Source organism: Crocuta crocuta, unplaced genomic scaffold (assembly GCF_008692635.1).
Source record: "Crocuta crocuta isolate KB4526 unplaced genomic scaffold, BGI_CrCroc_1.0 scaffold72, whole genome shotgun sequence".
NCBI classification, from domain to species: domain Eukaryota; kingdom Metazoa; phylum Chordata; class Mammalia; order Carnivora; family Hyaenidae; genus Crocuta; species Crocuta crocuta.
In genome coordinates this window covers 2,211,305-2,225,333 of record NW_027529427.1, presented here as the reverse complement: position 1 = coordinate 2,225,333, position 14,029 = coordinate 2,211,305, and the positions used below count along the sequence as shown (strand labels likewise).

Here is a 14,029-nt window from a genome sequence, read left to right as displayed (position 1 = left end):
CGGTGCCCCCACTGCGGGCTCTGCCGGTCCTGAGGCTGGGGGACTTAGGGGGTGGGTCCGGCTCCCGAGGAGGGATGGGGGCCAGGGCACCCGGAGGATCGGGAGGGTGGAGGGAAGTGGGAGGGTCTCCGGAGGAGGGCTGGTGGGGCAGCTAGGGTAGCCAGGATCCCGGGACCAAAAGAGGAGCAGCGAGGTGGAGGGCTGGCAGAGGAGAAACGGGGATGCTGGCGAGGGGGCTTCGGGCGAAGGCAAAAAAGGACTGGAGATATGGCAGCGAGGTGGGGCATTAGGGCTCCAGGAAAAGGCCCAGAACCCGGGTTTCAGAACTCGGGGTTGGGGGTGCTAGGTATAGAAAGGAAGTAGGAAATGGGGAAGGGGTGTGGTAGGTGGAGAGAGGATTGTAGCTGATGAGGGAGGAGAATGGAACCTGGGGAAACGGAGGCCCTGAAGGGGCCAAGGAGAGGTCCCTGTTTGAGAAGCAGACCCCGAGGTGTTACAGGGTGCAGGCGGGAAGTGGATGCCTTTGTGGCTCTATTTTCTTTCCAGTACTTTAGGTCACCTCTGACCTTGTTTTTCCAGACCCCGGCCTGAGTCCTTCTTGGAGAGGGGCACACTGGGGGCCAGTGCTGTGGTTCCCCCTAAAACTATGAGGAGGACTATGGGAGCACTGCAGGGGGAATCAGGGAGAAGGGGTTTCTGGGAGGGTGGAAACGGAGGAGAGAATTGGACAGTTTTATAGGCACTCCAGGCAAGTTGTGACCTCCACCCTCAAGTCCCCAGAGCGCCCAGGGCCCCTCTAGCTGGGGGTTCTGAAGGGGGAGGTATCTTGTTGCTTCATTGCAAAGATCTCCCTTTGTGCCTGGGCTTATTTCTACCGGGGTAGGTACTCTTAAACTCCCTTCCCCGAGGTGCTCCTGGAGGGTAGGAGTCGCTTTGGCAGCTGGAGGGGGAGTGGCTGGCAGATGGACTCCTGGGATAGACTCTTGAGGGGCAGGTTCTACCATTTTGTTGCCATAGCAATGATGGGGGGGGATGTCCCCTGGGTGGGGGCTCAGAACCTTGATTGGACTTAAGCCTGTGGCTATGTCCTTGGGACTCTAGGCAGGGCTCTGGAAGGTGCTTCCGGTGTTGCTGGTGAAAAGGAGGTTCCCCAGGGGGTCCTCCCCTCCTGGCAGCCGGCTGCTGGAACAGGTAGACATGTTATTTGCCAGGTCATAGATGTTTCTCCAAGTGCCTCCCCTGAGGCGTGGTGGGAAGATGGAAAAGATTCTGTTCAAGTTACACCAGCTTTTGGGAGTTCTTTCTGGCCTCTGCCTCCCTTATTATTAAGGGGACTTTTTGTATATGGTGTATAGTTGTCTTTTGGCTCCTTTGCACTGATATCTTCTATTTTCTTGAACCTGAATCTCCCTCCCGGAGTCTCCCTTTTCCTCTTTCCCAGACTATCACGACAGTGACCCCTTCGTCCGCTAACCTTTGACCTCCTACTTCTCCGACCTTGTGGGAGTGGCTGGGCTCTCCGAGCCCATCCCCTGTGAGGGTGGCCCAGGGCGGAGGGCTGTGCGACAGCCTGGTGCCGTTGAAATACTCTGGAACAGGCGCCAGCACACCCGGGTCTGGTTCTGGTGGTACCTCTAACTGTGGCCTTGAGGCAGTCACTTCTCTTGGAGCCTCGGCTTCATTGTAAGATGAAAGGGTTATAGATAAGATGATTTCTGAGGCCCCTCTGGCCACCCCGGATCCTAAGAAGGCTTAGAGGAGTGCATTGTTATCTGCTGGTCTGGGCTGCATTGTTATCTAGGAGTCACTTTGGACTGGTTTGTTAGTCAGGCAGGTCTGGAATGATGATGGGGGCTGGGCCAGTGATCCTGAAATTCACGCTGCATGCAAGCCTTTCCCAGAGAGCCTTGTGCCTGGAATGTGTGCTCATCTGACATCTTTCTCTTGTTTCTCCCTTTCTTTCCTATTAGAGACTCTTTCCCTGTTGCTCACTTTTGCATCTCCTCAGGCTGGTCTTTATCGTTTTTCTTTTGCAGCAAGGCCGTGCAGGGGAATGTGTGTAGTGGGTCGGCAGATACATAGTAGGTGCTCCATAAGTATTACAGTGACTGGCTCCTGGGGCGAGCCGGAGTATGGCTCACCGTGTTGATGGTAAAACGTGCTCCCAGGTCAGAAACATAGATACGGCCCAGCCCTGATTCCTCTCCCCTTGCCACTCCTTTCCCCCCAGATTACCTATGCTTTTATGAGTGCTTTTCTCCTTCAAAGCGACTCACTGCTAATTTTATCAGATTTCAGCTGTTTAACACAGTTGCAGTAGTGGGGAGGGGCACACCGATTGCTGTGTTTTTCAGTTACATTCGTGCATTTCTCTGACCTTTTGGATGCCTCTAGCTCTGACTGACTTGGTGAAAGGGTTCTGGGGTGGAGCGGAGAGATGGGCCCCCTCCTCTAGAGGGGCTGGGAAAGACACCCCTGTCACAACTGGTCCTCTTTGCTGTGCTTCTGTTGAGATTGTTTTCCTCTTTTGTTACAGTGGGTTTTGTTCTTTAGATTTTAGGAGGTTGACAACATTTTAAACTGACCTACGCAACAATTCAAAAATGGGGTAACAGTTGTAGTTGAAGGAAAGTGGCTGCTTTACTGGACAGAGCGTCAGTTCTAAGTTCAGAAGTCCTGGAGCTCTGTCCCAGCTCTTTTGTGACTCTAAGTAAATTATTATTAAGTTTCCTGGAAAGGTTAGGTTCCCCCCCTCTTCCTCTCCCCTCCCCCCTCCTGCCTATCTCAATAGGTAGGGTTCAGTGGAGGTGAGGGGGAAATAATTAATTACTCTGTATTCCTGGGGGAGAATATGCTGTATACTGTGGAAATGCCATTTACTTAGCCAGGCCTTGAAACTCAGAATAGGTGGGTGAGTCTGCCCTGTTCCCACCAAAATCGGGCAGCGTTTTATTCGAAAAGATGTACTGAAGTTAGTAGGTCCGTGACAAAAACGGAACAGAGCGCCCATACATACATGGCATCAGTGGGGGTATAGAAGGGAAGAAAACAGTGAGAAGATACCATTTCTGCTCTCAAAAGATCTTACAGTCAGTAATATGGAGAGGCCTTACCCTTAGCAAGAAATGCAAACCAGTACAAAGGAAAATAGCTGACTGTAGATGTAGATACAGATAGAGATAGGCTGTGAGGAGGTATGCGTCCCTTTGTAAGCCAAGTGGGAGGACAGGCTTACAGATCTGTAAAATTGTATTAAGTGTTCGCTGGTTTTCACTGCTTTGGTTGGTAAAGTGAAAGTTGTGACTTTCTAGCCTCGGGGGACCCAGGCACTGGGGGTGGGGGTGGGGGAGTCTCTGGGAGGGTCTCAGAAATAAGTTCTGCGCTTCAGGGGTACCTAGGTTTGGGCTTGGGCTTGGTAGGACTGTGTGCATTTGTGTTATAGAATGGGGCATTCTTCTCCCACCTACTCAGACGTGAAAAGATTCTTTTCATATCTCAGGGACTGATCGAGGCCTTCTGAGAATTCTCCTCCCAACTTCTGACGAGAGTATAGCAAAGTCTAGAAGACATAGCGCGGGCTTTGAAGTCAGGGAGATGTAGGCTTGATTCTGCTGCTGTCACTGGTTTCTGTGTATTCACATGAAGGTGGGCAAGTCACGGTCTCAATCCTGGAGCCTCAGTTTCCTCACCTATAAAACGGAAATGAGAATACCTACTTTTGCAGGGTTGGTTGTAAATAATAAATGAAACTGTATGTGAGGGCATGACGTAAAGACAGCCCTCAATGAATTCGTACCTCAGCTACATTTCTTTGTGCTCCTTGGTAAGGCTCTCTGGAAGTCGTGGACCTGCAGATACTTTCCAGGTGTCAGGAAGGGTAAAACAGTGTGAGTGTGAGGTGCATCTGAGTTTTCTGCCTTCTCCAGAGATGAGAGAGATGATGTGAGCAGAGTCTCTTTCATGTGTAGATAGCCCATGGGGTGAGCCTGCAGTGTCTTATGCAGCTTGTCTCAGCCCAAAGGCCTGGGGCTGGGCCACTCACTCCATCCCTTGATAAGCACAATGGTATGGCCTTCAGACTCTTTTCCCCACTTGGGAGACTCTTGTTTTTTTCCGGACAGGCTTCACGGAACACAGATCCTGCAAGTTCCAGGTGCCTACACTGGAAACTTGGAGATCCTGCTTCCTGCTTCCCAGGCCACAGCTGTGGGGAACTCGGGGTGAAGCAGAGAAGTTTCTGTATTCAGCTGCCCAGGCAGAGGAGAATGGGGTCTCCACAGCCTGAAGAATGAAGACACGACAGAATAAAGACTCAGTGAGTAATAGCTAAAATGAGAGCCACGAAAGAGGAGGGGCAGAGAAACTAGGGGTGAGGGCCTGGAGAGAGAGCATAGAAATAAGGCATGTCATGAAGTTAGGTGCTAGGTAAAAAATAAATAAACCTACATTGTGTGCTTCCTTCCTTTTCCCTCAGATGTCAATGAGGAGTGGACGGAAGAAAGAGGCCCCTGGGCCCCGGGAAGAGCTGAGATCGAGGGGCCGGGCCTCCCCTGGAGGGGTCAGCACGTCCAGCAGTGATGGCAAAGCCGAGAAGTCTAGGCAGACAGCCAAGGTATTCTGTCCTCAGGTCCTCCCACAGGATGCCCAAGCACTGGGGCTGGCTGTGTGTGTGTGTGTGTGTGCGTGTGTGCGTGCATGTGTGTGTGTGCGTGTGTGCGTGTGTGTGTGTTGTGGGGGAACTTCCTGTCTGGCAGAGCGTAGCTGTGGAGGTACAAGACAGGAATTTTCTCTTTCTCTCTGACAGAAGGCCCGCGTAGAAGAAGCCTCCACCCCAAAGGTCAGCAAGCAGGGCCGGAGTGAAGAGATCTCAGAAAGTGAAAGTGAGGAGACCAATGCACCAAAAAAGACCAAAACCGAGGTGGGTGACCCTTGCAGCCATCCTGACCCATTTTCTGACCGCTCTTTCCCGAAGCCTTCCTTTCTCGATTGCTAACTTAATCTCGCCTAGGACAGGAGGGAAAAGTCATATCCTATTACAGGAGCCATGTCTATCATATGTCAGACGGGGCTTTAGGACTTTAGCAGACCACGGGATGACCAGGCAGGGCCAAAGGGGACAGAGGGTGAGGGGGGTTCTAGCCTCTCCTTTTCCAGGTCCTGATTTCCATGATGGTGCTGGAGAGGAGGTTAAAGGGGAGAGGGCTGAGTAGAAGGAACAAATAAATCATAAGGAAAATGCATAAGGAGTGGTCTTTTTAGGAGCCAAGGGCTTCTGGCATCTGGAGTTACCGGGGTAAAGGAGAGGAGAGGAGGGCGGACGTGAGCTGGTGGAAGACAAGGGTTTGGGTGTAGCTGGACAGGCGGATGGTGCATGAGAGACGCCTGAGGAAAGAATGGCGTTTTCCAAGGAGGGGAACAAGACTGGCTGCTAGCGAGCAGCGGGGAATGTGGGGTCAGGATAGTGGGGGGATCCCCACACGGCAGGGAGGTGGGCTGGAGCAAGGGAGTGTTCATCGTGTCGTACAATGGTGTTCGGGGAGAGGGAAGTGATTTTGTGTGAGGGAGGCCCCAAATCTGGAGGAAGCGAGGAAGAAGAAAAGGGAAAAAAATCGTGGTCCTTTTTCTACAGCAGGAGCTCCCTCGGCCACAGTCTCCCTCCGATCTAGATAGTCTAGACGGGCGAAGCCTCAATGATGATGGCAGCAGTGACCCGAGGGATATTGACCAGGATAACCGGAGCACGTCCCCCAGCATCTACAGCCCTGGAAGTGTGGAGAATGACTCCGACTCCTCTTCTGGCCTGTCCCAGGGCCCAGCCCGCCCCTACCACCCACCTCCACTCTTTCCTCCCTCTCCTCCACCGCCAGACAGCACCCCCCGGCAGCCGGAGCCTGGTTTCGAACCCCATCCTTCTGTAACACCTGCTGGATATCATGCTCCCATGGAGCCCCCCCCATCTCGAATGTTCCAGGCTCCCCCTGGGGCCCCTCCCCCTCATCCACAGCTCTACCCCGGGGGCGCAGGTGGAGGAGTTTTGTCTGGACCCCCAATGGGTCCCAAGGGAGGAGGGGCTGCCTCTTCAGTGGGGGCTCCTAGTGGGGGTAAACAGCACCCCCCACCCACCACCCCTATCTCAATATCAAGCTCTGGGGCTGGTGGTGCTCCCCCAACAAAGCCGCCCAACACTCCAGTGGGTGGTGGAAACCTACCCTCTGCTCCACCACCAGCCACCTTTCCCCATGTGACACCAAACCTGCCCCCCCCACCTGCTCTGAGACCCCTGAACAATGCATCAGCCTCTCCTCCTGGCCTGGGGGCCCAGCCCCTACCTGGGCATCTGCCCTCTCCCCACACCATGGGGCAGGGTATGGGTGGACTTCCTCCTGGCCCAGAGAAGGGCCCCGCTCTTGCTCCCTCACCCCACCCTCTGCCCCCTGCCTCCTCCTCTTCCACCCCAGCCCCACCGATGAGGTACCCGTACTCCTCCTCCGGTAGCAGCCCTGCAGCAGCCTCCTCGGCCAGCTCGGCCTCGGCCTCGGCTTCCCAGTACCCAGCTTCCCAGGCACTGCCCAGTTACCCCCACTCCTTCCCTCCCCCGACGAGCCTGTCTGTCTCCAATCAGCCACCCAAGTATACTCAGCCTTCCCTCCCGTCCCAGGCCGTGTGGAGCCAGGGCCCCCCCCCACCTCCTCCCTATGGCCGTCTCTTAGCTAACAGCAATGCCCACCCGGGCCCCTTCCCTCCTTCCACTGGGGGCCAGTCCACAGGCCACCCACCAGCCCCAGCACATCACCATCACCACCAGCAGCAGCAGCAACAGCAGCAGCAACAGCAGCAGCAGCAACATCATGGGAGCTCTGGGCCCCCTCCACCTGGAGCATATCCCCACCCCCTGGAGAGCAGTAGCTCCCACCATGCCCACCCTTATGCCATGTCTCCCTCCCTGGGGTCTCTGAGGCCCTACCCACCAGGGCCAGCACACCTGCCCCCCCCTCACAGCCAGGTGTCCTACAGCCAAGCAGGCCCCAATGGCCCCCCACCCTCTTCCTCCTCTTCCAACTCCTCTTCCTCTCAAGGATCCTACCCATGTTCACACCCCTCCCCTTCCCAGGGCCCCCAGGGAGCGCCCTATCCCTTTCCACCGGTGCCTCCGGTCACCACCTCTTCGGCTACGCTTTCCACGGTCATTGCCACGGTGGCTTCTTCGCCAGCGGGCTACAAAACAGCCTCCCCACCTGGGCCCCCGCCGTATGGAAAGAGAGCCCCGTCCCCAGGGGCCTACAAGACAGCCACCCCACCGGGATACAAGCCGGGGTCGCCTCCCTCCTTCCGAACAGGGACCCCACCCGGCTACCGAGGCGCCTCGCCGCCCGCGGGCCCAGGGACCTTCAAGCCAGGCTCGCCCACTGTGGGGCCAGGGCCTCTGCCACCTGCCGGGCCTTCGGGTCTGTCCTCCCTGCCACCACCACCACCTGCGGCCCCTGCCTCTGGGCCGCCCCTGAACGCCACGCAGATCAAGCAAGAGCCGGCCGAAGAGTATGAGACCCCTGAGAGCCCAGTGCCCCCGGCCCGTAGCCCCTCGCCCCCTCCCAAGGTGGTAGACGTGCCCAGCCACGCCAGCCAGTCAGCCAGGTGAGCCGCCTGGGCGGGGTGCAGTTGGGCCTCGAAGGGGGAACGAGGAAGGGGCGATGGAGGAGACACCGGCAGAGGCGCCAGGAGGGAACCCTGCGTTCTTGCGGGGCCTCCTGGCGTACTTCGGGGCCTTGCCTCCGTCGCGGCCTGCGCCGGCTGCTTTGGGCGCAGGATCACCGCGGGGTCGCTCGGGCAGCTCGCAGGGGCTAAGCGCGCGCTGCCCTCGCGCCCGGCAGGTTCAACAAACACCTGGACCGCGGCTTTAACTCGTGCGCGCGCAGCGACCTGTACTTCGTGCCGCTGGAGGGCTCCAAGCTGGCCAAGAAGCGGGCCGACCTGGTTGAGAAGGTGCGGCGCGAGGCCGAGCAGCGCGCGCGCGAAGAAAAGGAGCGCGAGCGCGAGCGGGAACGCGAGAAGGAGCGGGAACGCGAGAAGGAGCGCGAGCTGGAACGCAGCGTGGTGAGTGCGTCACCACATGCGCCGTCCGCCTTCTGGCGGTCCTCTGCGCCGCGCGGGGGGGAGGGGTGGGAGGGGAGTTGTTGCGCCCCCTGTCGGAGAGGAGGAAGCGCGGCAGCCTGGGAAATAGAGACCCAAGGATTCCTGGGCGGGAGGAATCCTTGCATTTAGGGGAGCGGGGAGGGGGAGGCAAATTCAGATCAGAGTACCTGTGGGTGGTAGGGAGAGCCAACATCCAGGAGAAGGGTGTAGGGACATTTCTGCTAGGCTGAGTTCCAGTAAGGTGAGGCCTTTTGGACTTCAGCTGCCGAGAGAGAGACAAATGGGCATCTCGGGACCAGCCACCTTTTACCAGACCTGCCCTTTTGACTCTGCTTCTCCCTGTATCCCACAGAAGTTGGCTCAGGAGGGCCGGGCTCCAGTGGAGTGCCCATCTCTCGGCCCCGTGCCCCATCGCCCTCCGTTTGAGCCGGGCAGTGCTGTGGCTACAGTGCCCCCCTACCTGGGTCCTGACACTCCAGCCCTGCGCACGCTCAGTGAATACGCTCGGCCCCACGTCATGTCTCCCGGCAATCGCAACCATCCGTTCTACGTGCCCTTAGGGGCAGTGGACCCGGGGCTCCTGGGTTACAATGTCCCGGCCTTGTACAGCAGTGACCCAGCAGCCCGGGAGAGGGAGCGGGAAGCTCGAGAACGAGACCTCCGTGACCGCCTCAAGCCCGGCTTTGAGGTGAAGCCCAGTGAGCTGGAACCCCTACACGGGGTCCCTGGGCCGGGTCTGGATCCCTTCCCCCGACACGGGGGCCTGGCTCTGCAGCCTGGCCCGCCTGGCCTGCACCCTTTCCCCTTTCATCCGAGCCTGGGGCCCCTGGAGAGAGAACGTCTAGCGCTGGCAGCTGGTCCAGCCCTGCGGCCTGACATGTCCTACGCGGAGCGTCTGGCGGCCGAGAGGCAGCATGCAGAGAGGGTGGCAGCCTTGGGCAATGACCCGCTGGCCCGGCTGCAGATGCTCAATGTGACCCCCCATCATCACCAGCACTCCCACATCCACTCCCACCTGCACCTCCACCAGCAGGACGCCATCCACGCAGGTGAGACTCCTACTTCTTTGCCTTTTTACACCTCGTCCCCTGGCAAGTGATTGGGTCTTCTGCTCCTCAGGCCAGGACTTCCCTCCTCTAGACTGGCATGAGCCGCTCTCCTGGGATTGCTTCCCTGATCTTTGCCTCCTGGCATTTCCCCATCTCAAGCCCCAGCCTTGCCACAGACTGTAATAACCCACACCCCAGCCCTCTGCAGAGTCTGGCATCCCGCCCATGACAGAGCAAACCTTTGAGGGAATGCCACCTTTCTGCCCTCAGAACAGCCCCCCCCCCCCATGCCCGTTTCTTTCCTCCTTTGGATTCAACTCTGTTCTCATTTCTTGCCATCTTCTCTTCTCCCATGTGGAGGCCTTTCATGTTTTCCTGCATCTCTAGGTCTGCTGCCTTCCAGAAACAGCTCTCTAGCTGTGGCTGGGGCCGTCCTTGGTGCTAAGGAGCTTTATTTACTCCTCTTTCGCTGTATTTCCTTCTGTCCAGAACATCACCGGATCTAGCGTTACAGTCATGGTCCCTCCTGGCTCCCCTTGTGCTTTCTCGCTCTCAACCTCGTCTCTCTTCCTGTCTTCCTTCCTGACGTCTGTCCCTTCCTATTCTCCTCTAAGCAGTCCGTGTCTCTCCTTTTCCTCAGACCCCTCTGACAACTGCCATCCCCTGTTCTCTGCCGTCCACACGTGCCTACTCCAGTAAGGTCTTGTCCTGGCCACCCAGCAGGCCCCTCGTTCTTCCACGTGTCTCTTTGTTCCTCACTAGGTCTCCCTGTGTTTGACGGTCCGTCTCTTCCCAGGCTGGGACCCCTTCACCCAAATGCATGGTTTTCCCTAAGCCTGCCTTCTGGTGACACCTTCCTCTTCTCTACCCTCTAGCCTCTGCCTCGGTGCACCCTCTCATTGACCCCCTGGCCTCAGGGTCTCACCTTACCCGGATCCCCTACCCAGCTGGGACCCTCCCCAACCCCCTTCTTCCTCACCCTCTGCACGAGAACGAAGTTCTTCGTCACCAGCTCTTTGGTAAGGATGGAGGCTGGGGGTGGGGGAGGTCAAATGAGAGANGGTGCCAGGCCGAAGTTTGAATCTTTTCCACTACTGGCAACTTGCAGGACTGGCTTTTACCTGTTTTAGCCTCAGTTTCCTCTGTCTGTAAGGTGGCTGGCTGTGTCCCGGCCCGGAGCAGGTACTCAGTACCCCGGTAGTCACGTGCTCCCCGCCCTGCCTGCCCGCAGCCGCTCCGTACCGGGACCTGCCGGCCTCCCTGTCCGCCCCGATGTCCGCAGCTCACCAGCTGCAGGCCATGCACGCGCAGTCGGCCGAGCTGCAGCGCTTGGCGCTGGAGCAGCAGCAGTGGCTGCACGCGCACCACCCGCTGCACAGCGTGCCGCTCCCTGCCCAGGAGGACTACTACAGGTACACGCGCGACACCCCCGCGCCGGGGTGACGGGCTGGGCTGTGGGCAGCATCCTGCCGGGAGGGGGAGGGAGCCCGTCCTCCACAGTCCTCTGAGGTGGGCCAGGTCGGGGTGGACCTCGGTGTCTCACGTCTCTGCTCTGCGTCCCCTCTCCACCAGTCACCTGAAGAAGGAAAGCGACAAGCCACTGTAGAGCCTGCAATCAAGAGAGCACCCATGGCCCCTGCCTTTGGACCTCGGAGGCCTCCCTCCCAGCCTGCCACCCAGAGCTGAGGGGGGACTGCCCATTCGCAGGGTTTCAGCAGCTGGGCAGGGGGAGNGCATCCTGTGCTGCCCCCGCCCCTCCTCAGTCCCTGTGCGCGCGCCCCTTCTGCGATGTATGCCCCTCGCCCCTCCCCGACATTAATAATTTATATATATAAATATCTATATGACGCTCTTTAAAAAACATCCCAACCAAAACCAAACAAAAACATCCTCACGACTCCCCAGGAAGATGGCTGTGACTGGTTCTTTGCGGGCTGGGGGGGAGCGGAGTTGGGAGGGAGCCGGTGGGGGACTTGGAGAGAACGCTGTGGAACCCCGGACACAAGCGAGTGTAGGGACCCTGGAGGGTAGGGGAGGAGACCTTGGAAGAGCCAGGGGCTCTGGAGCCGAGGCTCCGCCGGAGGGATACTACGGGGCTAGCCAGCCCCCTCCTGAGTCGCAAGGCTGGAAGTCAAGAGGCTGGAGTCCAGGGACAGGCCCGTCTCTGGACAGGGTCAGGTCTAGGAAGCCACTCGGCCTTTGGAGGCCTTCCTGCCACTGGCGCCACAGCTAGGAGCCACCAGAATCCAGAGTCCTTTCCTTCGAATAGATTGAGAAACGGTTGTGAAGCGGGGGTGCAGGGGCATAGTTCCACTAGGTTCAAGCGATTAGAAGTTTGTAGTCTTAAGTACCCCTGGGTTTGGGGAGGAAGTGGGGGACAATTCCAAGCGTGTAGAAGAGAAGATAAATTGGAGGGCGTTACTCTTGAGCACACACCCCTGCACAAGGCCATTTTAGGTAAGCGCGAGAGCCGCCTCAGCGCTCTGCGTTCCTGGCAGCGAATCGCTTCGTTCTCAAAAACTGGGGGGAGTGTGGCCAGCTTTCCCAGCCAATCAGCTTTGAGTTCATTTGCATAGGGCCGAATCAAACGTTCACAAACTCTAGAGATGGGTGATATAAACAAGTTTCTTTTTTCCCTGGTTTTTCTTCTGAAAGTCAAAGTGTCCCTCGTCGGTTATACAGCGATAAGAATGGGAAAACTCGGCCCTCAGCTCACCCTCACCAATAGTGGCGTTCATGGATATCCCATGCTCTCTCCAGGCTACTTCCTGCAGTGTTACAGCTCTTTTAGAATTTGTCTAGCAGGTTTTCCGGTTTTTACCGGAAGACCCCTCCCTACAATTCGTTTTTAACAATAGAGACACAGCGATTCTAAGGGAAGTTCTCTCTTGGAAGATTGTTGTTTCTTTATTAGTTTTCTCACTAGTACTATCGAGACTGTTCTCCTGTCAAGGTTTTTCGGCGCTTAGTGGTACGCTGCACCGAGAGGCTTCCGGCTGCCGCTGATGCCGTTTTCCTTCCGCTCCCAGCAGCTCTGGGAGTCGCTCTAGGAAGGCTGCTCGTTTCTCACGAGCTTTTCCTTGGTTTTGAGCTTTTCCTTCTTTCTGCTGCACGTGCAGCTTTTGTTACCCTATGGCGTCCGCCTCGGCCCAACCCGCGGCCCTGAGTGCCGAACAAGCCAAGGGTGAGAAGCATTCTAGCCGCCGGGTGGGCTTCGTGCTGGAGAAGGGTGCGGGCGGAGGGGACGGAGCGAGAGGTGTAGTTGCGCCGCCGGGAAATGGGGCATAGGATACCGTCTTTCTCTCTCCTGCAAGAGGGGTCCTTGCCCCCTAGGGCGAGGGAATCTGGGCCGAGTTGATCGGGCTCCTATGGCTTCAGCCCGCTAATTCCCTGCCCTCTTCCCTGCGCTCTCGGCTGCGCCCGCTGGCCACACTCTGATGCCTACCCCGGGACGCATCTGTCGCACAGTGGTCCTGGCCGAGGTCATCCAGGCGTTCTCGGCTCCAGAGAACGCCGTGCGCATGGACGAGGCTCGGGACAACGCGTGCAACGACATGGGCAAAATGCTGCAGTTCGTGCTGCCCGTGGCCACGCAGATTCAGCAGGAGGTTATCAAGGCCTATGGCTTCAGCTGCGACGGGGAAGGTGGGTCGGCCGGGGGTCGGCGGTGAGTGGGATCCGGGAGAGGGCGCTGGATCCATCGGGTCCCTGAGCCGTCCTCCCTCATCTTGCCACACGGAGGCGGCCACAATCTGACGAACAGGATGGGCAGGCCGAGCCAAGGGTCTCCTCTGGACCCGTGCCAGGCGAAGTCCCAAGTGATTTTTGCAGTTACCAGTAATTGTACAGTTACCCCGTTTTAAGATGAGGAAACAGGCTCTAGTAGTAAGTTAAGTGCCTGAGGTCACAGAGCTGGACTGGAACCCTTTTCCGATAGTTCTGGTTGGATGTCTATTCGAGTGGCTTCTGCAGTTCCTCCGAGCTGTTTCAGCTAGTCTCTGTTGGAGGGTCGGCTGGTTAATTTCCTTGATGAGACCATGGTGTTCCCCAGAGGTGCTTCTTGATTTAGCCCCGCGGCCCATGGCCCTCCTGTGTCCAGGTTATAGACTTGAGATCTTGTGGATGTTCATACTGTAGGTTCTTATGATTGAATTGCTAAAATGTTTCACCTGCTCACGAGAAACACACCCCTTTGGGATATTTCTTTCCTTTCGGTGCATCCCATCCGGTTGTGATGGGTATAGACCTGGAAATGGTTCATCCAGACCACACAGGGCAGAGGTGTGCGTGTGACAGGGCAGAGGCCTGTGTGTGTCTTATTTTGTAGACAGCTCCCAGACCAGAAGGGGAGCAGCCAGTGACTCAGGCTCAAGCTGCGCCCTCCTGATGTCTGGGGCACACCTGTCCCTTGGGGGTGTGGGTTGACGCTCCACTTCCCCTTGCAGGTGTCCTTAAGTTTGCCCGCTTGGTCAAGTCTTACGAAGCCCAGGATCCCGAGATTGCCAGCTTGTCGGGCAAGCTGAAGGCGTTGTTCCTGCCACCCATGACATTGCCGCCCCATGGGCCTGCTTCTGGTGGCAGTGTGGCTGCCTCCTGAGGGTCGGCCCTCCCCTGTGACATTGCCCAGGAAGGGAAGACCTTGATGTTCCAGAGGATAATAAACGTGCCTGTGACTTAGCCTCGGTGTCTGTCTTTTGTGACCCTGATAACCTCCACCGCTCGGCCCCAGATTCCCTCTGCCATCCCAGGCTGCTTCAACTCCCTGTCTGGTTCCTTCCTAGGTTCCTGCTGGGCCCAGCCCTCCTCCAGGGCACGGTGAGAGGACGGACTTGCCCCTCTGCACCCTGAAC

The 14,029-nt window shown here is 57.5% G+C and overlaps 3 protein-coding genes and 1 non-coding gene across 5 annotated transcripts in view; 3 read left to right on the top strand and 1 right to left on the bottom strand.

Annotated features, from left to right (window-relative positions):
• The window catches only part of PHB2 (prohibitin 2), a 126,538-nt gene that overhangs the window by 88,246 nt on the left and 24,263 nt on the right, over positions 1 to 14,029 (bottom strand). The gene's annotated exons all lie outside the window — the stretch shown is intronic.
• ATN1 (atrophin 1) lies at positions 4,120 to 10,908 on the top strand. Of its 2 annotated transcripts, none has more exons than XM_077759083.1 (9): positions 4,120 to 4,315; positions 4,475 to 4,612; positions 4,805 to 4,918; positions 5,633 to 7,632; positions 7,869 to 8,091; positions 8,483 to 9,179; positions 10,055 to 10,198; positions 10,411 to 10,591; positions 10,752 to 10,908. In XM_077759083.1, exons 1-9 carry the CDS (start codon positions 4,289 to 4,291, stop codon positions 10,783 to 10,785), a joined length of 3,558 nt encoding a protein of 1,185 aa, XP_077615209.1. In that variant the 5' UTR covers positions 4,120 to 4,288; the 3' UTR covers positions 10,786 to 10,908. The 2 variants fall into 2 exon arrangements, with proteins under 2 accessions (XP_077615209.1, XP_077615208.1); XM_077759082.1 differs by having other exon boundaries at positions 5,630 to 7,632.
• LOC144227572 (U7 small nuclear RNA) lies at positions 11,951 to 12,012 on the top strand. Its single transcript, XR_013333961.1, has one exon. It is a non-coding gene; the product is annotated as a U7 small nuclear RNA (small nuclear RNA).
• CUNH12orf57 (chromosome unknown C12orf57 homolog) lies at positions 11,962 to 13,856 on the top strand. Its single transcript, XM_077758978.1, has 3 exons — positions 11,962 to 12,363; positions 12,648 to 12,824; positions 13,625 to 13,856. The coding sequence occupies exons 1-3, from the start codon at positions 12,312 to 12,314 to the stop codon at positions 13,774 to 13,776; spliced, it is 381 nt and encodes a 126-aa protein (XP_077615104.1). The 5' UTR covers positions 11,962 to 12,311; the 3' UTR covers positions 13,777 to 13,856.